The sequence below is a fragment of the Cydia splendana genome, chromosome 24, assembly GCF_910591565.1.
Source record: "Cydia splendana chromosome 24, ilCydSple1.2, whole genome shotgun sequence".
In the NCBI taxonomy this organism is placed as follows: Eukaryota; Metazoa; Arthropoda; class Insecta; order Lepidoptera; family Tortricidae; genus Cydia; species Cydia splendana.
In genome coordinates this window covers 6,150,947-6,178,699 of record NC_085983.1, presented here as the reverse complement: position 1 = coordinate 6,178,699, position 27,753 = coordinate 6,150,947, and the positions used below count along the sequence as shown (strand labels likewise).

Below are 27,753 nucleotides of genomic sequence, written 5' to 3'. Positions count from 1 at the left end.
GACAATTTAGATATATAATATATTATATGGCAAGCTATTTCCGTCAGTAGAAATTTAAAATTGTAAGCGCGGTTGTCGTCCTATAGACAATTTGAATTTTGCACCTTTCTCTACCGACAAAGTGGATTTGCCAGAGATATGTACAGACTAACATAAGTAATAGTTTCTCAACTTCATACATAATAATACATATTTGACAGAGTTAGACCAAGAAAAGTCTGCAGAGATTTTGATAGCCCACGCAGTGCAAGTGTTATTTCGAACGTCAAACGTCTATGACATTATGACGTATGAATAATACTTGCACTGCATGGGCTATCAAAATCGCTGCAGACTTTTCTTGGTCCAACTCCTACCATTGGGACTAAAATACCTGATAACAAAGAAGTCGTGTTCGCGTATTTTTGCCCATCTTTTTTCCAATTTGTTAATCACAAATTCCTACCGGTACCTGTCAAAAGGTACAAATTACCAACTGTCGAAACGCGCTCATGGCGCCACTCGCTAAGTCGATCTGTCAAAATGGAAACCCAGAAGCTACGGCCACATGTTCAGCTGGAACTGTCACTGCTGTCGCTGGAGACGTGCTTTTTCTTGCATTTCTTCTCTTTCTTTTCATGCCTGTCAAAATTTAAACAAGTTTAAGACAGGAACAGGAACCACTAATGTCCGTGTGTATTGAGTTATGTATTTATCTGTGGCGTCAAATCACGTCAAACCACGTCGATGGAAATTAAATAGACGTCAATAATTACCGTAAAGAACTAGACAGTGTTTTTTCCATCCTTCGACATACTCTCTAGCTAAATGTGTAGGCCCTACTGGCCATATTTGTTAATTTCATTATGTATTTAGGTCCAAAATCTCCAAATGTGTCATTGAATACATTTAGGTAGGTACCTACTTACATCTGATCATCCAAAATCTATAAAACATGAAATTTAATTTAAACCTGAACACAGTTTATAGGTAAATGTCGTAGAGATTGACAAACTAATTCCAATAGTTAACAGACAATTGCTACGAATTAAGGTAGGTGCCAATAATTGGGGCGCTGTCAAGTACCTGTGTCTTCGCGGGCTGTCGCGACGCCTCTGGTGTCAAATACCGGAATCATCCGTCGTGTGGTGGACATTGTTCAGGGACTCCTCTGACTCCGACTTCTGCTTCTTTTTGCTGTAATTTTTTTGCAATTTATAAATGTAAGCCCAAAAGTACAAAAAATGAAAATGTAAGTATAGTAATTTGAATTAACAGCTCTATGTGTTGCTTAAAATATATGGCTTAAATTTTTACAAATTTCTTTAATCCTTTGACCGCCAAATACGTGAACATGTATTAGGCCACCCCACACTAGCATATTTTGAGCGTTAGTGTCTAGTCAGCGTATAGACAATGGCGTCACTGCGCAGTTGCGCCAACGTCGCGTTAGTGGAGAGACACTCCTGACTTCGGGTAAACTCGGCTCCGTTCGGCTCAGCATTGCTCCGAGCAATTATTAGGGTTGGCACCGCTTGACGTCCTTTTGCGTGCACGACCGAAGATAATCACTTGAAATTTGTCAACCCTAAATAGCCGCGGAAGTCAATCCTGAATCGCTGTCAAACTTCGGTTTTGTAGGAAGTGTCCTTTCTGTACGGTATTACCTTCGAGCAACACGGAAGGGAGGCGGCATTCGCACTATTTCCCCTCTGCCGAGGTACAAAAGATTAGCGCGTCAATCTAATCTAGCGCGGGTAATAAAACTAGTTGCACTAATGCACTTGGATTTTTCACTAGACCGAGTCCAGACGCGCGCGTGAACACTGCTGCACAAAAATGCCTGTTTGCTCGGTTTTTTGTTGTAAAAAGAGGTCGGGGACATCAAATTTACAAAAAGAAAGTGTTACATTTCACATGTAATATTTTTTTTTACATATCATACATTTAATTACATTCAAACACAAATATTATATTTTAGTCTCATGTAATTGTTGGATTTATCGATTTTGCTCGCTCAGTACAAATTGCGGATCGGTCGAGCGACAAATCCGACTTCTCATCTCTCAGAATACAATAACATACTTCAACGAAAATGTGTTAGTGTGCGTGTTGTGACACTTGTCACTCGTCCGTACACAAAAAGAGATCGAGGTTTGCAAGATTTGTCTTTGACGTGTGTCATTTTATATGTACAGTAGAGTCCGGTTATAACGACGCCCAAGGGACCGCTGATATTACGTCGTACTAACCGGACGTCGTACAAAACGAACTGCCAATTTTAATATATTTTTTTAATCAAAATAATTACATCATTTTGTATACTTGTTCGATAATCAAAGAAAAAAACATTTCTTTTAAAATATTTATTTACGTTAGTATTACGACACCTTGTCTTAAATGGAGAGACTTGTGTGTTTAGAAGAAGCCACTTTTCAAGGTACCTACGCGTACTCACTCGTCATCCGCAAATTACTCGAATCCCGTAAAATATAAAATCGTCATTCTTGGGGATCTAATCTAATCAAGATGACGTGGTTTTATCACACAGTTCCTATGGCCACCTCCTGTGTCCATCATCAGATCAGCTCGAAGGTACAACTACCAAAATATGTATTGCATTGTCACCCAACTTACATAATTATGTATGTTAAGTTTAAGCTCAATTGAATAATGGGAATTGGGTTTTATTTAGTTTGCAAAATTACGAAAAGTCACATGACTATTTCATCTTGCTCCGTATAGGCAAAAGGGGGAGCGGAGTTGGGTGCGCGGGACGGAGTAAGCTTCTTACCAACAATTTATTTGTAAAAACTACGTCGCTCGTCGTTGTAACCGGACTTGACGGATGGATTTTGAGTCAATTTCCGTCGTTAAAAGCGATCGGTCGTTATAAGCGGAGTCGTAATAAACGGTTGTGCTTTCATAGTAGCTTGTACTAAAACCAAACAAGTGCCTATACTTTCGTCGCTATAAGCGGTTGGTTGTTATATGCGGAGTCGTACTAACCGGACTCTACTGTATTTGTGTCGTCATTACAGATTGGATTTTGTATGTAAGTGTGTGACAAGTGCGACTGTGTGCACCTTTCCCCCCGCGAAAAATGGCAGAAAGATTTGTACGGTGAGATATCGCTTGGGCCCCTCCCTTCCGATGTGTCGGAAGCCGGTGTTGCTCGAAGGGTATTACTGTTATGTATTCAGTGGTTGCTTCGAGCCGCCGCCGCTCGGGAGACGCTAGTGTGGAGTGGCGTTCATTTTAAGGCTCCTCTACACGATGGGCCAAGGCCGGCCAATCCCAGGGACGCATTTATGCGTTAGAGGGAGCAAGTGATATTGCTATCTCATTCTACCGCATGGCTGCGTCCCTTGGAGTGGCCGGCGCTGGCCCGTCGTGTAGAGGAGCCATTATACTGAACCTTTGTCTGCGATGGCCAACTGGGGTGGTCAAACGGTTAAGGCTCGTCTTACCCTCGTTTCTTCTCGTTCTCCAGGCCGACCTGGTCCTTGAACAGCCTGCTGAGCTCCAACTCTTCAATCTCGTCGTTATTGGTCAAGATTATGGCTCTGCAACAAACAAAGTAACAATAAAATACATATTATATGAGCGGCATATTCCAACCATCTATGTACTAGTATGTACTTCTAAGAGCTGTATGATTACTCGTAAAACATTAAGGCCTCAATTTTTAAATGTGGCCAAATCGTTAACTATCGTATTGTCTTGTCCATGGAAAAGTCGCCAGTATTCCCTAACGTCTTTGCCCTATAATGACTTTCCACTTTGACGGTGCACAGTTTGCTTAGAGCCATAAACGGAGGAGCAAATCATAGTTTTATACCTATTGTAATTGAAAGTATTTCAATTAAAAATTTTATTAATTGAATAGGACCAAATGGCGGGAAAGAGGGGAGGCCTTTGCCCAGCAGTGGGACACTCCTATAGGCTAATAAAAAAAAAAATAATAATAATTGAATTTAGAAAATGACATCCTTAAACGGGATACGCCGTCGATTAGGTATCGCGATAATTGACACTTTTCATATGGCACACTGGGATTATCGCTATAATTAACGGCTTTTCCCGGCGTTTCCCGTTAGCGTGGTCCCGGCATAAGTACCGTAGGTACCTAGTTGATTCATTTCACGATATCACCTCGCGACTGTCCACACGGCGGTCGAATCCCGACCTATTGTTGTTTGTTTGGGCTTAATTTAGGCTGTTGGCCGTCCGTTAAAGGAGGGGTTATGCTATTATACCGCACCCTATGAGCTGTAGGGATGGGGGAAGTCGATACTTTCAGTTGCAAGGTAAGCTAAGTAAATAGTGCTAAGCTGACTTTTTTAGGATATATACAGTATGTAAACTTACTAAAACCATTTACTCAAGCCCGTTAATGAATGGGTCACACTGAGCAACTTTTACTAGGGCACCAACCCCGAAATCGCGAAAAAATAATTGACTCTCCCATAGAGAATTTCAATCAATCAATCAATCAATCAATATATATTTATTTCAGACCAAAATTACAGTCCATATTTGTTATGTACAATACTATTTACTTATATCTATGTTAGTTTATCCTAGTCCTATCCTAATAAAAACTTAAAAATTACTGTTTACTGTCCTGGTACTTAGGAGCATGCAGCGACACCCAATATCTTTTAAAAGGGTTATCTAGCCTCTCTCCTATTGCCGCTAAGAAGCTATTGGCGCTGCCCCGCACGCGACACATTTGAGAGGCCACTCGTTTGCGCATTATTGCATAAAAATCATCCATGCGTGCCTCAAAATCACCAATCAATTCAATGCTAGACCAGCAATATGTATGAAACAACCAAATTTTTTTTCGCGATTTCGGGGTCGGTGCCATAGTACAAGTTGCTCAGTGTGACCCATTCATTAACGGGCTTGAGTAAATGGTTTTAGTAAGTTTACATACTATATTGATTTTTTTTTACAAGGTGAGTTTCTCGGCTAAGTGGCATGTTGCGATTGTTGCCATAAAAATAAGGCATGCGTACCGATACATTTGGTCATTTTGACCGTCACTGTATATATATAGTTATAACAGTTACGTGATAACTTGTGTTCTCGCGTTTTTCTTCATTAAAGCTTAAAAAAACAGAAACACCACTGCGGTTACATACAAGTACAGTCCACGTCAAAGATACGTTTATTACAACGGAATAAGTTGCAAAAGTATAAACATATATTTGGCGTTGACGGTACGATTAATATATACGTAAAAAAATACCTATCTAGATATTGGTTGCAATATGTATTTTGTAGTCTTTAAAGCGTCAGCATTGATGTGATACCTATTGAATAATATCATTCGTCATCAGCTGATTCATTGCAAGTATAGGCACTGTCGTAACCCGATTGTCGTAGCAATGGGTTCTAGAAGGACTCTAGAGTCTCTGAGCTAATTATGCTTAAATAATATGATTTAATGCATTACTTAGGTACCTATATATCGGGGTACTAAGCAGATATTTATTTTAAATAATTATTGATACAAGCTTTTATAGCTGACTGTACCTTTCTTTCAACAGGCTCGATGGTGCCATTAATAAATGCATTAATTGTCACCCAACTTTCATATATGTAGGTAAAGTTTCAGTTTATTCACTAAAAAAAAAGCCCAAACAAAAAAATAACAATAAGGGCAAGCTAAATAAATGCTTGTAAAAAAGTTCCCGTAACTTATCGATACCCACGTAGGCCTGCACTAGCGCCCGGGACGCGGTGTCAAGGTGACTATCGACCCCATCTTTCAACATACATACAAATTGCGATGCCCGCTGATTCCAATTTCCAACTTAGAATACAATGCAATAAAATGAAAAAATAATACGAAAGTGAACAATGGTTATATTTTTTAATAATTATACGATTTAGACTCTCATTGTTTGTTTTTAGTCACTCGCGAGACATGCTTCGGAGAGCCTAGCCTTTCCCAAGCACTGGTTATATGTTTTGTTGCGCAATATAATCCCAAAACCTCCATGGCAACGGAAATGTAGTTAGGTATTTTTTAGCCAGCCTGTATAGTACAGTAACTACCTATTTAATATTATTATAGTCCTCATTGTTTTCGATGACGACGACCCCAAATAAACATTATGGACGTTGTCTAGCGTGACCTATGAACCTAACGTGGCTGGCCAGGGCCAGGATAATGTTGGACAGCTGCGTTGAACGTGTACGTACACGTAGGATGGCTATAGGTACATATAGTTAGACGAAGAAAAGTCTGCAGCGATTTTGATGGCCCACGCAGTGCAAGTGTTATTTAATATAATTTCACAGAAGTTTGACGTTTAAAATAACACTTGCACTGTGTGGGCTATCAAAATCTCTGCAGACATTTCGTGTTCTAACTATATAAGCTAGTGTTCACTTACCGGATCCGCCCGCCCTCAACCCTTTCCTGCCGCTTGTCGGTGATGACGGATATAGACGTCTCGCCTTCGTGCTTATTGTGCTTCGACTTATGATGTTTTCTGCAATACAATACATAAAAACACACGCAATAAGATTACATTTTGCAGTAGGTACAGACAGCAGCAGAAGTTGCTAAGCGCGCGAGGTGTTCATAATTACCTTGACGCGCTCTTATTCTCTTAACAATAAAGTCGCGTCAAGATTATTTTGAACACCTAGGCAGCTATAGCATATATTGCTGCTGACTGTACCTATTTGAAAGAAAGAAAGAAAATACATTTATTTAACGCCACAACATATTACATCTAGAAAACAAAGACATACAAACATAAAAGAACACCCGACACAAGAGCAGCCGATGCAACGGAGCCACGCCGTTTTGTCGACTAAATAGTGTTTAGTTTTAAGTTTATAAAATACATATGTATGTTAGTCTGTAAGGTATTTGTAATATGGGCCTTGTTGCCTGAATTAAATTTCTAAATAAATAAAATAAAAAAACATTGGACGCTAAAATAGGACCCCACTCAGCATAATGCTGCGGCAATCCGTGGCGCTGGTTTTCAGTGGGGACCTGACTTAAAGCTATGAGACGACAACACATACGCCAGCGACACACAAAAAACAGACATAAAAAAGAGAGAGACACTAAAATTTATACATACTGAACAACAACGAAAGAAAAGGAAAACAAAAAAAACATACTAATAAAACATAAAAATTTATACGACGTATATATTGATAATTATAACTTCACTGGTCAGAGAGCGGAAAAACAAAGTAGAAACTGAAATACATCTTCGTTACATTTTATTTATTGACGAAAATAAATTTTGCACATAGCAATTTCAGGCACCTAAGATATAATGATAGATATACCTCCAATCCAAGAATATTAGGTATTAATATTTTATCATTTCTCATGCTCTGAAAGTGAGTCGTTGTTGTTGTAAAAAGTGTGCAGAAATTGACACGTTTCTGCACTAGAGCATTTTACTTTCTATTAAGTACCTATATATACCTATTTTTATTTGTTTTTTACGATAAGCAATTAAAATTTGGTTTTAAATGAATATATTATACAATTTTCAATCTGGTACTTTTTGTTAAATAAAATTGTTAATTAAAAGGTCCATCAAAAATACTATTTATAAATAGGTAGATATTTATGCTTCGCATGTTTTTGTTTTAATACACTTTTTTTTATAAGAAACTAATTTATTTACATACAAGATATATACAGTGCTACTAAATACTCGTTTATTTTACTTTTCTCGTATTCGAAATGAAAAGTAGAGTGTTTAACTCGGGTGAAAGGCACTATTTTATCCCTCTATTTTAAGACTTTTAATGTTTTTATTAGGTTTTATCTACTTGTCTGTCGTATCAATAAATCTTCATTCTTTTTTACTTAACCAGACAATTCAAACTTTAAAGGTCCCTTCTAGAGTTAGACCTACAAAAGTCTGCAGCGATTTTGATAGCCCACGCAGTGCAAGTGTCATTTTAAACGTCAAACCTCTATGAATTTATGACGTATAAATAACACTTGCAATGCGAGGGCTATCATAATCGCTGCAGACTTTTTTTGGTCTAACTCCAGCTAGGGTAGGTACTTTGTTAAGTTTACCGACTTACTTGTGTTCCCTGTCCCTGTGTTTACGGTGTTCCTTCTTCTTGTGTTCTTTGTGTTTCGGCTTCCGATAGAAGGAGCCACCGTCGTCTGACGTCTCCAAGTGTAGGACGTATAGACGGTAGATTTGAAGAAGTATTACCTGTCAGGGAAAACATAATTACGCACAGAGTCAGTGGGGAGACACTCCTGACTTCGGGCAAACTCGGCACCGTTCGGCTCAGCATTGCACCGAGCAATAGGGTTGACACAACTGTCTTGACGTCCCTTTGCGTGCACGACCACAGACTTGAATTTTGACAACCCTACATAGCCGAAAGGGATAGTGCCATAAGTTAGAAAGGGATATCATGATTCGACCCTGAATAGCTGTCAAACTTCGGTTTTGTAGGAAGTGTCCTTTCTGTACGGTAGTACTTATTCTGGGACAGAGTTTAAGAGATGTACGGGCACTGTGAATGTCATCTCGCTTTGTGTGGTAGGGCAAAGCGGATGTCATTCCAGATCTAGAGCAGAGCCCAACTGGGGAAGTACCTGCACCATACAGAAAACCGCAGCCAAATAACACTAGACCCTATTCATAGTGTTGTGTTCCTGCCGGTGAGTAAGGTTGCCAGAGCTCAATGAGGGTGCGGAGTGTTAGAGTCGGCATCGCCCATGTAACACCTCTGAAGTTGCAGGCGTCCATAGGCTACGGAGACTGCTTACAGGCGGGCCGTATGCTTGTTTGCCGCCGACGTAGTATAAAAAAAGAGTTGACAGATAGAGGTAGTTACGACAAAACTGTGAGTTCATGTGTCAAACCGGATTTCCTACACATTCCCAACTCGATAAGTCACACGTTACGAACCTTACCCGGAGGGAAGAGCTTGCAGGCTATATCAGCTATATATTATCACGATGTTCTTGGAGGTAAAGAAGATGCCTATATTGTTCTAGTGCGCTATAATCAGGAGTCTGTAGGGAATGATGCCTGCTGCAGATTCATCAAGATTCACGCTTGGTAGTGGATATATTCGGATGGAAGTTTATATATTACCAGGGTATTCTTGCAGGTGAAGAATATGTTCATATAGTTGATGATCTTGTAGTGCGCGATGATCAGGAGTCGGAAGGCCAGGAACGGGGCGTCCTGGAGGGCGATGTTCATCATGATGGCGCACACCTCGATGGAGCAGCAACACGCCCTGCTGTTCCTGTACAAAATTATGAGGCACATACTCGTATTGAGCCCCCGATACTTATACGTAAATCCGCATATCGGGAGGTCCAGATATGTCTGCGGAAAGATCTGTGCCAGACACATATGTGCGTAATTTCCGCTATATAGTCTGTCGATTTATAACTGGCCCCGACCCGCTAATCCTTTGTCTATTGTTAAAGTAAAACCGCACGTGCCTCTACCTGTAAAAAAAGGGTCGTGTATTCTCTACGGTTACTGAGTGCTGGCGAGTGGAACCAGTCTAAAATGTGTAATCCAGATGCATAACAAAGGCGCGTTATCGGAGAGCGCACCTACACTGGTTTTTCGAGCGTTGGACTAGCCCGCGCTCAGGTGACAATTAGAATAATTAAGACCATTTATGCAGGTAAGTATAGCACGTGCGGTTTTACTTAACAAATAGACAAAGGATTATCAGTTCGGGGCCAGCCACAAATCGACAGACTATACCTCTAGACTGAGTGAGTAGGTTAATTCGCACGGCCGTGTAGAAACAGAGACTATAATGTGGTACGGAGTGAAATGTCACATCAGGCTATTATTTTTAATGTTATAGACCACTTATAGACTGAGTAGATAGGTTCACACAGCCGCAAGTAGAGACTAACGTGGTACGGAGATACTTTGATATACGTTTCCGCCAGGCACATCTGTTTGATCTGTTAGACAAAGAATGACATATACGTACATAATGTATATCCTCAGCTATTATCAATCGAATATATTGCACCAGATGCACAATATTCTTGGCCAAATGGTGACCTGCCAGCACTTGGTTTCAACCAGCAAGATTACTGTGACCTTGGACCGTCGAAAACTTGGTTGGTATTTAATCGTCAAGCCACCGTTTAGATAATGTTACGTGGTTATGTTTAACTTGTCCCACTAACCAAAACAAATGTGTCTAAGTAATTACTTAGTGACATATTCTAAAACTCAACTAATTATTAAGATAATTAAAATAGGCAATAGTTAATTACCTACCATATAGGCATCGTGCAATAAATTTTAAATTTTCAAATGTGCTGCGTAACCATTTAAGTAACTGCAAAATAATTTTGCTTTGTTTAAGTTTGTCCTACTTTTAGAGTGAATGAATCATTTGACCTACATCATAAAATAATAACATAAAAACACTTTGCGAGATTGTCCAAATTTATATCAAAATGCCTGTTTTTACTTTGAGATGTAAGCGTACCCATCGAGTTTCAAAAATACTATATATGTACATACTTGCATTTATACTATGACTCATTAGTTATGTACCTACCTACATAGTAAACAGGCCCTGAAATGATACATATTCAACCATAAATTAGGTAATTAAAATTAATTCTTGAATAAAAGATTTAGGTAAAAAAATAGGTATGTTAAAGTGTAGGTAAACTTTAACTGAAATAAAACGTGTAAGTGTAGGGTTACCAGATGACAGGAATTTTCCTGACATGTCAGGAATTTTGGCCTTTTGTCAGGAATGGGGACGGAACACAAAAATGTCAGGATTTTTTTGAATTGGTAGACTTTTTTATAAAGTACCTTTTTATTTACTTAAATTAATACAAAATTAAATGTAACTTAAATTAGGCTCAATCGGGTGGCCATCGCTAGAGGCTAAACACCACCTTGTCGTCAAAATATGAATGTCAGGAAAAATATTCGGAAATCAGGAATTTTGTCAGGAAATTCTAAATTTGTATCTGGTAACCCTATGTAAGTGCCACTTTTGTCAGATTATATGAAAAAGTGGCACCCATTAGCTGAAATCAACACAATTAATAATGTATGTATTTATAAAACAGGTATTTGTTATTATATTAAACTCATATTTGACCCAAAAAGGAAAATGGTGCACTTAAATTGTGCTACAAGATATTAAAAATGTGCAGAAAAGCGGTAAGTGATAATAAAAGTGCCGTGTGTATGATCTCCTCTACGATTCTTACTTTTTAAAAAACAACTTTAAAAAAAACAGTACATAATTTTTGATACAGTGATCATTGATACCTATATTTATTTATTTATAGGCTAGGCTCTAAGATTCCTCAGAGATAGTACAGTAGGTACCTACTGCTACAGAGATAGTAGACCCCTCTGCAACAATTTTATATGCAGGGAGTCAGTTATCTCTGCAGCTGACTCTACTTAGGTAGGTACCTAACAAAATTAAAGAAAAATTATGGACAAACGCGCGACGTCATTAGACGTCCTTGACGTTGAAAGGGTTAAAGTAAAAACCGTATAGGAGCCAAAGAATAGTTGAATAAAGTGTGTATTTACTGGCTAGCTGTAATAAGCTACACAATAGATGAAATTCAACACTTTCCATATACTTTATTTAATATCTGGGAGACAGAGCTTTGCTCGGAAAACATATAAAAACTAAAAAATCCGCGTTTTCCCAGAGATAAGATCTAGCATTTATCGCCTCCGAAAACCCCCATATAGCAAATTTTATCGAAATCGTTAGAGCCGTTTCCGAGATCCCCGAAATATATATATATATATATATATATATATAAATAAATAAACAAGAATTGCTCGTTTGAAGGTATTAGATAGATCTTAGACAAATTGGTGTTGGGAATATGGACGCCTGATGATTTAGTGCAGGCAATGATTGTCTGAAAAAGTTAAAGGCATTTCCACAGAACTTACCTAATGATTATATTTAGGTATTTTCCTAAATCAAATGTTTGTATTTTTATTTAAGAAAATATGGCTGCCTTAACTGTAGCAAAAAAATGGTCTTAAATGTCTACATAACTTAACAACTAGTGGCTCTGTGAGCTGTAGACCTCGCGAGCTGAGCTTAAAACTGAGTAAATGTATGGCTTCGTTGTTTAGAAGAATTTAGAGAATCTAATTTGACCATAAAAACTTAACTATCAATTGCTTACAAAATTCGGGAATTGGTTTAGATATGCGACCTGTAGAGTAGAACATATGGACATACGAAACAATTTTTGGCTAACAGACCAATTCAAACTTACACAGATATCAGAAAGACATCTAACTGATGTCATTTAGTTATCGTGCATTTCACTCGTTCTTGTCCGTACATGTATTGGCGCAAGCGAGACGCACGATGACTACTAAATAACATGATAAAAATATCATCCCGATGTCAGTGTACGGTCGATGCCCCTTAAGTATACACGTCGCCATACTAATTGTATAGAAAAGTGGATAGAGTTAGACCAAGAAAAGTCTGCAGAGATTTTGACAGCACACGCAGTTCCAATGTTATTTGTGCCAGTGTCAAAATCTCTGCAGACTTTTCTTGGTCTAACTCTACTTATGTTAGGAAACCAACATTACCTTTGAATTAACCTGTAAACTGCAACTAAGAAGCTTCGTGCGCGAGTGTGGCCCATAATTTCCGAAAATCATTTTTTCTTCGAGGCAATTACTCCGTTCTCATATTTTGCGTTGCCCATAATTTCCCGAAATCATTCATTCTCGGTAGCAATTACTCCGTTCCCATATTTTCCCAATGGTTTTCTTCCGCAATCGCCTATTTTTAATATTTTTAAATTAATCTTTTCCTTATAGGTTTCGTTCTTTTAAATATCTAGGATAATATTTTCTTGTGTAGTAATTATATTTGTTACTTGTAGGTATTTCACATACAACAAATATCAAAAACACTAAAATTAAAACATAATCTACAAAACTACAAGTAAAAAACCAAACGCTGTCAGCCAATAACTCTAACCTACCTATCTCTGGGAGCAGATTCGTTTTTAGGGTCATCAAAAAAAAATAACCCTAACCTACCTATCTCTGGGAGCAGTTTCGTTTTTAGGGTCATCAAAAAAAAAATAACCCTAACCTACCTATCTCTGGGAGCAGTTTCGTTTTTAGGGTCATCAAAAAAAATAACCCTAACCTACCTATTTGACTAGCATTAAAAAAAAGAGAAAATATGGAGATAGAGAATATTTAGTTAGTGAAAAAAAAACCTACTGGTTATTTTAACTACTGGGATTAAAAAGAAAAGGGAATAAATTGAGAAAAGGAAAATTTAGTTTATGAAAAAATGTACACGAAAAATTAAATAAAGCGAAGAAATTCCACTGGGAAAAAATGAAAACGGAGTAATTGCCTCGAAGAAAAAATGATTTGCGGAAATTATGGGCCATTTTAGCGAGGCGATCCAAATTAAAAGGCTCAAAGTCTAACTAACATTATTGTTAGTTAGACTTTGAGCCCGGGAAAGCGCAACGTACGATAAGTAGCATGGAAGTGTCGGCAACATCAATATAGCAGCCAATTAAGAACTTAGAGTGATTTAAGGGACGTATAAGAGTGTCAGAAAAGATTTAAGCTGTATAAAAGGTACTTTACAGACATTATACAGCTCAAGCTGTATAAAATCATTATAAAGGATTCTGCGGATGCATGGGGTGCTTTATCAGAATATAAAAAATCTACTATAAAACTAAAAGTGTTGTGAGAGACTACAAGCTAATTCTATCGTAAAAGCTGTATACAGGCTGTATTGTAGTAACACTTGGCACTTTTAGCTGTACAAAAGTATCTGTCAACTCCGTTTTAAAACATTAAGTGTTGTGAAACACTACAAGCTAATTTTATCGTAAAAGCTGTATACAGGCTGTATTGTAGTATCACTTGGCACTTGTAGCTGTACAAATGTATCTGTCAACCCCGTTTTAAAGCTATTTCTTATGGCGTAATCTCACTCTCCTATAAGAATAGTAGTTGTATAACTTCTGTCTGTAAGGGTATTATACAACCAAATGAATAAATGGCAGCTATAGTACAGCTTTTTTCTGTATTACTGATAGAGTCGCTTATAACAATCTTTTGGCGTAATTTTACACTCGTATAAGTATAGTAGTGTAATGATTTCTGTAAATAAGTGTATTATAAAACTAAAGGAATATATGACAGTTACAGTCCAGGTTTTTTATTTGTTATACGGATCTCTAAAGAGAATTATAACTTATGTACGGAGAACCGAAATACAGCCAAACGAATACAAATATTCTATTATAAAGCTGTTTTAATTACAAAAGCTGTAAAAGACACTCCATTTATTACACAGCACAGCTACTAAGATTATAATGCTCTCCAACTATCCTGTAGGCTGTTTAAAAATTGTCGCCATTTTACAATAAAAAAAAACGTATTTGTAAATATAATTAAAGAAATACTTGCAAATATTTAGCAGACTAACGCCGTGTTATGATTACCAGCTAAAATAAATTGTTTAGCCTTAGAATTAATATTTATAAATATTTTTGATACTCTAACCTTAAAAACAAACAGTAACTTTACCGATTTTTGATATTTTCCTTATGGTTTCTCTTTGTTATTTTGCAGGCGCGTAAATATTTTGCCAGAAAAGATACACAGGTTCACAATAAATAATAATCCGCACTTACCAATAATGTAATATTCCATTCAAGTCCTGTATAATATTTACTTTTACTTTTACCATCCACTATAACACTTTATTGTCGCCATTACTATATTACGAATGGACAAGATTAAGACATTTTAGTTTCTTAAATGATTATTATTCTCTTGTAATTCTTTCTTATAACTCATTTAAAACTTATATTCTTATATCGTACTTATAAGAGATTATCTGTAGTGTTAAGGTTTCCTGTTACACCGAAATATAGCTGTAATGCAGCTATTATGCAGCTTATGTATTGCTTATACAGCTACTCTACAGCTCTAATAACGCCAAAGGCTGTATAATTTGGGCCCTTTTTTTACTTATAAGGGCTGTATAAGCGCTTATACAGCCTAACTGTACAGCTTATAGTATACAAATAAACTTTAATACAGCTTATATACAGCTTGCAATGCTACTTGGGGAGCAACCTACAGCTAGTTCCCTGAGCCCAAGGTCGACCACTACCCTAGGCAATGTTAACCCCTGCGATTTATGGATGGTGACCGCCCATGCTATAAACGTAAGTGGAAATTGACTCCTGGAACAGCCATGCCCTTGAACTAAAATCGCTAAAAAAAATTTCAAACAAAAACTCAAACGAATACGCTTACCTCGCGCTTCGCGCTCGCTTGATCAATCAGCAATACGATGTTTAAGTGCAAAAAATAAATAAAAAAAATTGCATTTACTGGGGATCGAACCGGGTACCTATCCCATATCCTTGCTTGTAAGCGTCTTTCCAACTGCGCTATGATAGCATTTAGATGAGCTGACGAAATTTGGTTACTTATTCTCGAGTAAGAATTTAAATATCTAATCTAAAGAGAATAAAGTGTATAGGGGGCAGCACAGGAGCCGTCAGATCTTTGGCGCGAAGCGTAGATGTGTAGTTTATGATTCCGATGTAGCCCACGAGATGGCAGAACCTACTATGCACAAGGAAACGTATTTACGAGAACCGTAGATGGTAGCACTTGCTTTGGCAATGTACATGTGCACATATGTTTCCGATTCAGGCCACAAGATGGCAGGCCCTCTAACGCGCACGGTCCCTATAGTGGGCGTGCGTGAACTATAGGGGGTAAAATAGGAGCCGTCAGATTTTTGGCGTGAGGCGTAAATGTGACGTTTATGCTTCCGATGTAGCCCACAAGATGACAGAACCTACTATGCATAAGGAAACGTACCTACAAGAACGGTAGATGGTAGAACTTGTTTTGGCAATGTACATGTTTCCGATTCAGGCCACAAGATGGCAGACCCTCCAACGCGCACGGTCCCTATATGTAGTAGAGGGTTATTGTCATACTAAATTTTGTAGTCACAGTAAATTTACTGCCATCTTTCGATACAGGATTAAAATGAAAATGAAAAAAAAATATCAATAAATGTATATATGTATCGATAAATGATTTTTTTTATTTTTAGAACGCCATATGATTTTGACCCATGTTATTTTACTGATATGAGTAAAAATTGTTAAATATAAAATGGTGTCGCCATCTAGACGAGCATAGGCCAGAGGTATGGCGCCGTATATTCAAGAATCAAATTTTCTTTAAAGCGCAAAAAGCCATCATCTGTTGCAAAAAATAAACGAATGCGCTTAGCCCGCGCTTGATAAATAAAAAATACGATTTTTTTCATTTTTTCAAAATAAAAAAAATAAAATAAAAAACAACAATTGATACGAAATTTAAGTATAAAAAAATACAAAAAGTTGTGTAGCAGCATACGATTACTGGGGATGGAACCAGGGACCTCCCGATGCAAACAAAAAAAGCGAACGTTTGCAAAATGCGCCATGATAGTTCTTACTAAAGCTGACGAAATTTAGCTACTCATTCTCAAGTAAAAACGAAATATCTAAATACCGCCAAAAAGAATAGATAGTATAGAGGGGTCCTGTCATTGTAAATTTTGTAGTCACTGTAAATTTACTGCCATCTATCGACACACGACTAAAACTCAAAATGAAAACGCATAAAGTTATCAAATAATGTATTATTATGGATAAATGATTTTATTATTTTTATATCATTTTGATCCATGTTCATTCACTGATATCTATGTGTTAAAATTGTTAAATATGAAACGGTGTCGTCACGCCATCTAGCTGAGGATAGGCTAAAGGTGTGTGCGACATCTATTCGAGAATGACTTTTACTTGAATTCCGAGGCACGTTTTTTCCTTAGACTTTATACGTCTTATACGAAGTTATATATATATATATATATATGTCTTTGATACCGCCAAAACCAGCGATACAAATTTTCTGAATTTTTGGACATTTAATCTGAGCTGTAGACCTCGCGAGCAGAGCTTGAAATAACATGGTGCTAAGAGCTTTAAATACACCGTGTTTTTTTTTATTTCCGTTAATTTCAAGGGTGCATTCCTGAGCTTAAATCAAGTAACTTTCTCAAAGACACCGATGTTCTAATTAAGTCCATTTCGGAGATAATCCATAATTTATTTTTTTACTATAAGGCCTCTACAAGCGTGTACACTTGCCTTAGGGCCGGCTTACATATTGATTAGTGTTTAGAATGAGTTCATATTAGGTCCTTACCTATGAAATTGGCGTTTTTGTTCATAGATATAAGTCTGATCCTAGTTCTTTTTTTTTTACAAAAGTACATACACAATTACAATAAAACTACAGTGCACTCAATAAACAACGATTTTACATACAATTAATTGTTATTTTTTATTGTTAAGTGTTCAGAATTAAGCCTTGAAAATAGGTCTTTTCATGTGCTGTCGGTTCGAGTATTAAAATTACTTATATTTTTCTAATGGTACCAATTTTCAAGAAATGGAGATATTGAAAACATACCTTAAAGGTGTCAAAAATTACTGGAAAAATTTTGTTTGGTTTGAATTAGCCATCAAAAAAATATCCGCAAAATTAATTGTATGGAAATTCGTGTTTCGTTGAAATTCTCCGGACAAAACGCCAATTTCATAGGTAATGACCTAATACATTTGCTACTAAACTTAAGTACAATCTCGGTCGATTGATGTACGAAATGACATTGATATGTCACAGATTTCAATTGTTTGGTTGAGTTAAATGTAATGCCCGTGTTACAACAACGCTATATGCTACATTTAATTACTTTTTAAACAAAAAAAAAAACAAAAAAGAAAACAAAAAAAAAATTTTTTTTTTGAAAATTAACTATGCCATTTAGTTCTTATAAACGTACTTAACTATACCCCGAAGTTAACGGAATTCAATAAAAACACGGTGTATAGTAAATTAAAGAAAATAATATAAAATAAAATAAATACGAAATTTATGTGTAAAAAAATACAAAAAGTTATAATATCCCAGCATACAATTACTGGGGATCGAACCCAGACCCTCTGTGCAAACAGAAAAAGCGAACGTTTACAAACTGAGCCAAATAGTTCTTAGATGGGTTGACGAAATTTAGCTACTCCTTCTCAAATTAAAATTAGTTAAAATTAAATATCTAAATACCGCCTAAACCAGCGATAATTTTTTTCTGCATTTTTTGCTATTAACTCTGTAAACATGTTTCAAAAAGAAAAAAGTCTTATGATATCGATACGACTATTTGTTTAGGCGCCAGGTATCACGACTCCGCCATTTTTAAAAATTTCCAAAAACCGGATTGACAAAAAAATTTTATTTAGTCATAAAATTCGGTCACAAAATTTCACGAGAATCGGTTAAGAATTGCGACCTGTAGAGGAGAACATCCGGACATACGAAAGCAAAATGCCCGAGTCAAAACGTAGACCTTCGCTTCGCTTCGGTCAATTATTATTATATTATGTCCTGTGTACCTTGTTCGTAGCGGAGCTCGGTTTCAAAATTAAAACGGTTTTTTGTAACCAAAATACATCTACATATTCAGTGTGAATTTCATCTTGTTTGAGCGACGGAGTAAAGATTTTAACTAGACTCAAAAGGCACGTTTAAAAAAAAATTCTAAATGCTCTGAATGCAAGTTCTTTTAGCCAAACGCAGTTATGGCTCCGATGTCTTTTAAGCCACCTTTTCTTGTCTTTAAAAAACCTCCGCTCCGTGCTTGTGTGTGTGGCGTGGCGGCGTGCCATTACGTACATGTCGGACCTATTAGCGGTGCCGCGCGACTTGCGACTTTTGGTCGCAGTCAGGACCACAGTGAACTGCACCAGCGACCACGACCAGATGGCCAGGGTGAGGAGCACCAGCACCTTCTCCGAGGCCACCTTCTCGTCTTTGAACGAGTCGAAGAATTCTATGATGTCGGCGGCTGTTCCTGATGGTCAAATATTACTGATAACAAAAGTTTGTCAGTAGGAAAAGGCTCTAACCTTCTCGCCTACATTTCTAAAGAAGACCATCGATTTTGTTAAGCAATTCGGTCCAGAGTCCAGACCCAAAATATACTGGAGCGTATAAAATTGAAATGGATCTCAAATTAATTGTTATAATTACTAGATTATGATGGTGAAAACTTGATTTTGACAAGAAAAACTTTATAAACAACAGTGCATACTATTCATGCTATTCTGTAAACTTAGTGCGGCTTATAAAAAGAAAATAGACAAAACAGTCGCCTTTGCCACTGACTAATTTGTTTATCTCATCATAATACTAGCGGAAAAGCTTCCCCGAAAGATTTGAACATGCGTTGCTTTCATCCGTTTCCCTGCGGCCCAAACCAAATCGTTACCACCATACCATTCCATTCGTCTACTTTGGAGTCTTCTCTGCAAAACTCCACTAAGAACAAAGGCCATAACTTGTACGAGATTGTCTGGGTACTCATACATGCTTACCAATATACACGAGCAGTAGCTGACTGAGCTGGTCCCTCGTCAGGTCACCCTTGGGCAGTAGCCAGCGGCCCACGATGAGGGTCAGCATCAGGAACTGCTCGATCAGCGTCACCCACATATCTGTCGGGATCTTTATCAACTGTTCCATTAACACCATCTGTCATCTTACCAATATACACGAGCAGTAGCTGACTTAGCTGGTCCCTCGTCAGGTCACCCTTGGGCAGTAGCCAGCGGCCCACGATGAGGGTCAGCATCAGGAACTGTTCGATCAGCGTCACCCACATGTCTGTCGGGATCTTCGCTGCCACGCCCAAGCCTATTGTCTGGAGACAACAAAGGAATCTTACAACACTGTTTAAACTTTCGTACGTGTTAAGTGGTCTGCTAAGATCAAATCGCATAGCGTGATACCGGCATGTGATGCGGAAGGATGAAAGTCTGACGCGAAAGGTATTAGGAAGGTGGGGGGATGTAAGAAGATAGTAGATAGGACAACCAAGGAAAATGATGGATTGTGTGAAAGATGATATGAAAAGAAAGCAGGTGAATGATGAGTTGACGAACGACAGAGAGGTATGGAGGAAAAAAACATGCTGCACCGACCAATGATGATAGGAAAAGACCAAAACGACCGAAACGACCAATCAAATGATGGGAAAAGGGCAAGCGAATGAGCGAATGGGTGGTCTAAAATCGTGGGTTTAAAGGATGACTCCCGTTAGATTGGGCCGGAGCTACCGGAGCTTCGTTTTCTATCATTTCTATGGAAAGCACTACGTGCATGATAACCCGTAGAAAATGACATGTTGGACGCCTCAGTCCGGGCACGGCCCGGTCTAGCGTGAGTCAACCTTAAACCTCACTTGTGCCGCATAGAGTAAAAAGAAAAATTGCACCTATGTGTGGTGACCTGTATGGTGTTGGTGCTGCAGTCTGTGCAGGTAAATGTTGAAGAATGCTCACCACAGTGTCGTTGCTTGCAGTCTGCTTTTTGTCGACTCTGACGTCCACCTTGTGCAGCTCTAAAAGCCAGATGGCAGGCACTACCAGACCCAGATAGATGAACACTGATGGGCAGAACCTGAGGACAATGAAGAAGAAAATCTGGTCACTCTGCTTGTATACCTACATGTTTACTTGTAAAGGCCCCTGTACACAATGGGCCAGCGTGGCCAGTCTGGGGGACGCATTTATGCGTTAGAGGGAGCAAGTGATATTGCTATCTTATTCTACCGCATGGCTGCGTCCCTTGGACTGGCCGGCGCTGGCCCATTGTGTACAGGAGCCATACACGGTTCGGGTCGAGATCGAGTCGTCCGATACTTCAGTTTTCTATAGAAAGCATCACGTGATCACCGATCACCTCTCATAGAAAAAGAAGTGTCGGAATCCTCGGCCCGGACCCGGACCGTTCTCGCGTGAGTCATCCTTAAAGCAAGTCACTATTTCAATGCATGTCTTTTCATTAGAACTCTCATTTAATCATTATATGGGGCATTATGTATGAAAAGGGACCTTATTGTCGATGGCGCTTACGCCGCGTAGCATTCTATTTATATCGGAGCATCGTTATGGCGTAAGCGCCATCGACAATAGCTTTTCATAGATAACGTCACGGGTACCTAATGATTCTCCGATAAACTTTTAGCAGATCATCGATTCGCCGACAACGATTCGCCGAACATCGTTTCGCAGAGTCATTTATTTATCAATGTAACTTCTGGTCAACTAACGTTACGTAGACTCTTGGTTCACATACCGTTCAGTTTGCTTCTGTGTAAATTCGCAGAACTATTATTGGACGATTTCCATTTGGCAGAGTAATCGTTTCGTTTAAGCAATGTTTAGTCGAATAACGTTTCACATTTTACATATAAGTCGTTATTTTCGAAACAAAAGAATGAAATAAAATATATAATTTTTTAAGTAAATGCGTTAAGTATATGTATATAAAGTTACGAAGAAGTTAGCGAATATGTGGTGTCAAACTCGTGGTAAGGCTACAGTTGCACTTCATGAAATTGGTGGATTTCAGGAGGAAATGATTGAGTTACTTTAGAAAATACCGAAATCATAATACACATACCTTTAAAAATTGAGGGGTTCCGTCAATTCCTCATGGATTACAACATCAGATCAGAACCAAAATTGTTATGGGAATACCTCGCAGGTAACTTTTCAAACAAAAAAGAATAACTCAAATCGGACCATGGGTGCTGGAGTAATCGCTAAACATACTACTTTAAAAAAATCATCATCATTATCATCAACAATCATCATCAGGTGCACTTCATCAATAATTGAAATCTCACCTTATTTTATAATTTTTTTTTAGCATTAGAAAGAAGGTAAGCGAAGTTGACATGTCTTTTAATTGAAAAACGCTTTTTAAAAATCAGTAACTAAGTATTACTTATGAAAGCAGAAGAATATAAATGATCGTATTAGATTCGTGAATGTTACATATTTGCCATGACTTATTTTTAAAAAGAGTTTTTCAATTAAAAGACACGTCAAGATTGTTTACCTTTTTTCTAATGCTAAAAAAACGAACATTCAATATTAATGCCAAATGAACATTCGACCTATTGTGTTTCGACCAATGGTTTCTCGGGTAATTATGACAGTTACTAAATGATTATTCTACGAATAGTAAATATGCGTATCAATGTTCTGCTTATTGACTACTCTCGCAATCGACTATTATGCGTAACGAGATTCGGCGAATCGTTACTCTGCCAAACAACCCGTCTGCGAATTGTTGTCGGCGAAACAAAAATCGGCGTATTTTTTTTCGGAATATCAATAGGGCACCTAACGTCACATATAGTACCTACTCGAGTAGTACCTACTCATCTCATTACGTCATTTAATAGTAGTTTCGCTCAGTATGTTTAGCATGCAGAGTTTAATAATTATTAAGTAGGTACAGAGGCGTATTTACAAATTTGGCGCCCCGGGCCATTTTGATTTGCCGCCCCCCTTCATCAGTGACGATCTGCTGATAAAGTATTTTATTTAAGAAAAAAAAACCTGCAACAAGTGTCTTTGGGGTGTGAAATAAAAAAAAAAACCGGACAAGTGCGAGTCGGACTCGTCCACCCGAGGGTTCCGTACTTTTTAGTATTTGTTGTTATAGCGGCAACAGAAATACATCATCTGTGAAAATTTCAACTGCCTAGCTATCACGGTTCATGAGATACAGCCTGGTGACAGACGGACGGACGGACGGACGGACAGCGGAGTCTTAGCAATAGGGTCCCGTTTTTACCCTTTGGGTACGGAACCCTAAAAAACTAAACATTTACTCACATAGGCATTTACATTGTTTTCCTATGTACAAATTGGTTGACAAAATCATCAATGACGCTGTCGTAATTTAAAACGTTTGTCAGCTCAGCTTCTATATTAAGAAGAGCTAAGCTATTCAGGCGCTCTTCGCTGATAGTGGAACGTATATAATTTTTTATTCTTTTGAGTGCAGAAAGGTGACGTCACTAATGTCACTATTCTAGATACAGAAACAGATTTATATGGGCCGTTTTTGTCACTCAATGACGTTATATTTGCCTGATCTGATCGGTGACCGGTAGGTACTGCTGGGTTTTGGCCATTGAGAATCAAGGTGAGGCGCCAATGCCTCAGGCAGTCAGGCTGGATATAGCTAAGGAGTTCGGTCGGGTCTGGCATCGAGTCTGCTCGAAGGACTATGTTATACAAATGGATCGCTAGCTTTTTTTCCGGTAGACGCATATGAGCCGTATAGGTAGTAGACGGAAGCTGCTCCGATAGTGTGGATATTACCGCTGGCGTTGCACTAGGTTCTGTGCTGTCATTGCTGCATATCAATGATAATCATTGCTATGCAGACGACAGTAGTAAAGACGCGTATTACACAGGCCGTGCCATTATCCCACATTCTGTGGTGCTGGAAAGTCTAGAAAAGTATTGTATTTGTATCTGATATCGAGAGCACTCTATCTATACGGAGTTTCGGCATGGGATCGGAACAATTTAGTGAGATTCAATATCACGAAGACACAAGAATCGCCCAATGTAGTCAGATGGGTCACAAATAATGTAGGTACGTAAGTGAAAACGCGAGCGTAGCGAGCGCGAAATTTTTTCGAGAAAATAGTAGGTAAATTTTTAGGGTTCCGTACTTCAAAAGGAAAAAAACGGAACCCATATAGGATTACTTTGTTGTCCGTCTGGCCGTCTGTCTCAATATAAAGGGTCTTGACATGACAGAGGGCGGCAAAATAATGCTTGTTATGTAAATTTTACAAATAAATAGGGGAGCGAAAAAATTCTGGTCGACCCTATCTGAACAGCAAATAAAATATTTTTTGACCCAAATTTGCCGCCCCCTAAAATCTGCCGCCCTAGGCTTCAGCCTACTCAGCCTAGTGGTAAATCCGGCACTGCGCCGTACTAATACTTCTTGAACGAATATGTTGCTTAATTTAGGTACTTAGGGTTTGAAGCGTTCGTTTGTTTATTAATTTAAATGTCAATTAAAATATAATAAAAAATATAGCTAAGTTTGATTATAAAAGGCGCCCAGAAAAAGCCGCGAGGGGGCGGCTTCGCCGCCCCCCCGCGGCCTGCCGCCCCGGGCCATGGCCCCCTTGGCCCTAGGGTAAATACGCCCCTGAGTAGGTATAGCAGGACTTCCAGATTATTTATCATCCGGGGTGTGTATACTGTTTTTCTATCCCTATATGCTCTTTATTGTGCACCATAACAAAATTGATAAAATAATTGATGCCTTAGAATATCACGAGCTAGTTATCTATCATAAAACATGTTGAATCGCGCCGCTATATCACAGAATAAATAATAGTACTACCGTACAGAAAGGAAACTTCCTACAAAAACGAAGTTTGACAGCGGTTCAGGGTCGAATCGTGCTGTCCCTTTCTAATATATGGCACTATCCCTTTCGGCTATTTAGGGTTGTCAAAAATAAAGTGATTATCTCATCTGTGGTCGTGCACGCAAAAGGAAGTCAAGTGGTGCCAACCCTAATAATTGCTCGGAGCAATGCTGAGCCGAGCGGAGCCGAGTTTGAACGAAGTCAGGAGTTTCGCACCCCTGGCTATATCTCAATTTTGCATAAACTAGGGCAACCATTAGCATGCTGTCATAAGCTATTAGTCTGTCAAGAAACGGAAACGACATACCTAAGCATTATTGCGATACTATATAGCCTGTTAACGATATTTATCAACCACTACAATATTTTAATGTAGGTATGTCTAATGGAAATAGGTAGGTACAGATGTAGTGCGTAACTATTTACCATCGTATTTTCACGGAAACTTACGAACGTGTCTTTTCAGTCAGTCAGTCTCGGTACAAAAAGTACTGACATTGATTGAACTAGCATGACAAATACGAACGTTTCCGAGAAAATACGATGGAAAACCATTATGCACTACATCTTGTGTATAATACAAAAACACAAACAACAAAAACAAATACAAAAACTATCAATATCGTTGCAGTGAGCGCCTGTCCAATGTTGACAGCAAAACACACGCGCACTAAATCTCACATGAAATCGTATATAAACTTCAGGAGTCTGAACAGGGATGTGTACATGTGTTCGGTTTCCTCACGATGTTGTCCTTTACCAGGCGTGGTTCACTCCGCGATTTCATCGCTTTGCAACAGGTAGCTAAAAGTACATCCGTTCCACACCAATTTTGGTGGCTAGCCATAAGCCGCGCGTGGCCCCGTCGCCACCTAGCGGTCATATCTGTCCTGATCGTAACAGACGCGTTTTGTTAGAGAGTGAGTCTTCTGTACCTAGTATTATTATTCTGTGATTTGGTATGAAACTTAGCGTTGTCCGATTCTAAAGAGATATTCACCGCCGTCTAAATAAGTAGGTATAAAAAGTTGGTTAAAACACCTCTCTTACACTAACACCTTAAGTGTCAAAGCGCCGAATTAATGCACGTTCCCCCTCACTGCTCATTGACAAAGCCTTCAAATGTCACAAACACCGTAAAGAAACACCTAACTTCAGATATACTGTTAACTGACAATATATAAACCTTATTTTAATGCCAATAAGGTCCATCTAAAGTCAGTGTTGCTGTTCAACCTCGTCACAAATGCCGTTAGTATCGACTCGACTTTACGGGATCAGGGGTCAGATTTAAAATGGTTTTTGTTTTTTTAACTAACTAGCGACCCGCCCCGGCTTCGCACGGGTTAACGAATTATATACTTAAACTTCCCTCAAGAATCATGTACTGTATTGATAAGTGAAAATCGCATGAAAATCCGTTCAGTCGTTTTTGAATTTATCGCGAACATACAAACAAACAAACACACAAACAGACAGAGGTGGCGGGGGACTTTGTTTTATAATGTGTAGTGATGATTCGCTTTTTTATCTATAGCTGATATACAGGGTGATTCATGAGACGCGAGCAGGACTAATCCTGCACACTCAGTAACTGATAATTGATCGATCACCGTCGTATTTAGGTGAAACAGCCAGATTTTTTCCTATTTTTTAACTTTTTGGTGAGGGCAAATTTAATCCTCTACAATCATGGTCACGCCTACAAGACCTAATTAATAAGCATAAAACCTCTTTAATTTTTGATTACGAAGAAAATAAACTGTCAAACTTGAGTGAGATACGAGTTTTCAAAAATAACCAGACCGCGATGACAGTGGTGACATTCAATTTGACACAGAATATCGGTAGTTTAGTATTCTAATTTTAGGGTGACCACGCATATCGTAAATAAATTAATAACTTTCTTTTTCAACACGACTAGAAAATTAACGTTAACCTCACTAATACTGATACGAAAGTGTTGCTTATAATCTACGAAATGTGCAGTATTAGTCCTGCTCACGTCTCCTGAATCACCCTGTATATATTGAGCCTTAGTACCTATTTGCCTATAGTATCGTCTATTATCCATTATTTATTTATTTGAAAACGTAATATACCTACAGCATTACAGTCGAAACCAGATCACTGATTATGTGACCAGGGTAATAAAGTGTATTAACTTATTGCTTTTGATAGTTCTGGTTAGCCAAGCAATACACTTGAAAAAGAGCAAGGGGTTGTAGGAGGGTTAATATTTGAAGGGCAAATAAACAACAGGGCAATGATTTCTGATGTAGGGTTGCGATCAAGGTCCCTTCATTAAGTTAGCCAGCCGTGCTCCCATTTTTACGAAGGGAAGATTTGTGGCTGTCCATCACAGAAGGGTCCTTATGCTTCAAGTGCAATAAGGTCCTTTTTATCTGACAGTCCAACAGAAATTCAGTCATATCACTAAACAGTTTTCGCTTCGGAGTTCGGGTACGTTTTAAGTTACAAGGTCATGATCTGAAACCATCAAAAATTGAGGAGTTCCTTCAGTTCCACATGGATTTCATCATCGCAAATGGGTTTTCACAAAAATGGGACAAACTTGGAACTATGTACCTGTGTAGATATCGAACTGACAACCTCCTCCTTTTCTTGAAGTCGATTAAAAATGTGATTTGTTTCTTTAATGAGTTTAATGCAATCCTAGAGGATAAATGAAACTTTGCACACTGATTTCAAAGAATGGATAAAGTCTTTCCGGTATGGTATGATGAAAATGAACTCACCATTTCCATTCCTGATTTTCTTTAATAGTCAACGTAAAGACGCCTTCGAAAATGAGCAGCAAAATCGGTGACGCCAAATACCAATATGTGATGTCGTCCATGGACACAGTGACTTGCCAAATAGCTATGATCCCATGGCAGGCGAACACCAATCTTGTTATAACAGCTTTTATCGTGGCCAACACTTTACCGACATTCGCCATTTTTAAAACAATTGGCTGTTTGGCTGAACGCCTTGGTCATTAAAAAGTTTAGTTTTTTAAAATGGCAGAATATCTAAATTTAAATAATTTTAAGGCACTGTTTTATATAAAACGTAGAAAACAATACAATTAATTAAGAGCACTTTTACATTTCATATATATTTATAAATATTAAGGCATTATTTGTATAAAAATAAATTTTGAAGGTGCAACGGAGCACCTCGTTTCGAATACCATCCCGAATGAAAGAAAGTTGTATCTAGTCATCCCTATTTCCTTTTATAAATTAACTTATTATCCACTGCGTGTTACATAAGTGTTCAATCAAATTTGGCATAACAGAAGCAGCAATGGACAGTGTGTTTAGGCAAAAAACCATTTCCAAAATTCGACTTT

General features: G+C 38.2%; 1 protein-coding gene across 1 annotated transcript; it reads right to left on the bottom strand.

Moving 5' to 3' along the window:
- Positions 1–393: 393 nt before the first annotated feature.
- Positions 394–27,437, bottom strand: LOC134802502 (transmembrane protein 26). The gene is made up of 10 exons (XM_063775182.1): positions 27,155–27,437; positions 20,483–20,597; positions 19,683–19,839; positions 18,813–18,990; positions 9,102–9,258; positions 8,068–8,204; positions 6,390–6,488; positions 3,450–3,545; positions 1,066–1,176; positions 394–621 (listed from the first exon to the last, which is right to left on the bottom strand). Exons 1-9 carry the CDS (start codon positions 27,355–27,357, stop codon positions 1,101–1,103), a joined length of 1,218 nt encoding a protein of 405 aa, XP_063631252.1. The 5' UTR covers positions 27,358–27,437; the 3' UTR covers positions 394–621; positions 1,066–1,100.
- Between the last annotated feature and the right edge of the window lie 316 nt (positions 27,438–27,753).

Excerpts from the sequence above, each read along its gene's own strand:
- LOC134802502 (XM_063775182.1), bottom strand. The coding sequence starts at position 27,357 with ATGGCGAATGTCGGTAAAGTGTTGGCCACGATAAAAGCTGTTATAACA. Across the intron at positions 18,991-19,682 it reads GCTACTGCTCGTGTATATTG|GAACAGCCGCCGACATCATA; the intron begins GTAAGATGACAG and ends TTTGACCATCAG. Across the intron at positions 6,489-8,067 it reads CACAGGGACAGGGAACACAA|AAAACATCATAAGTCGAAGC; the intron begins GTAAGTCGGTAA and ends ATTGTATTGCAG.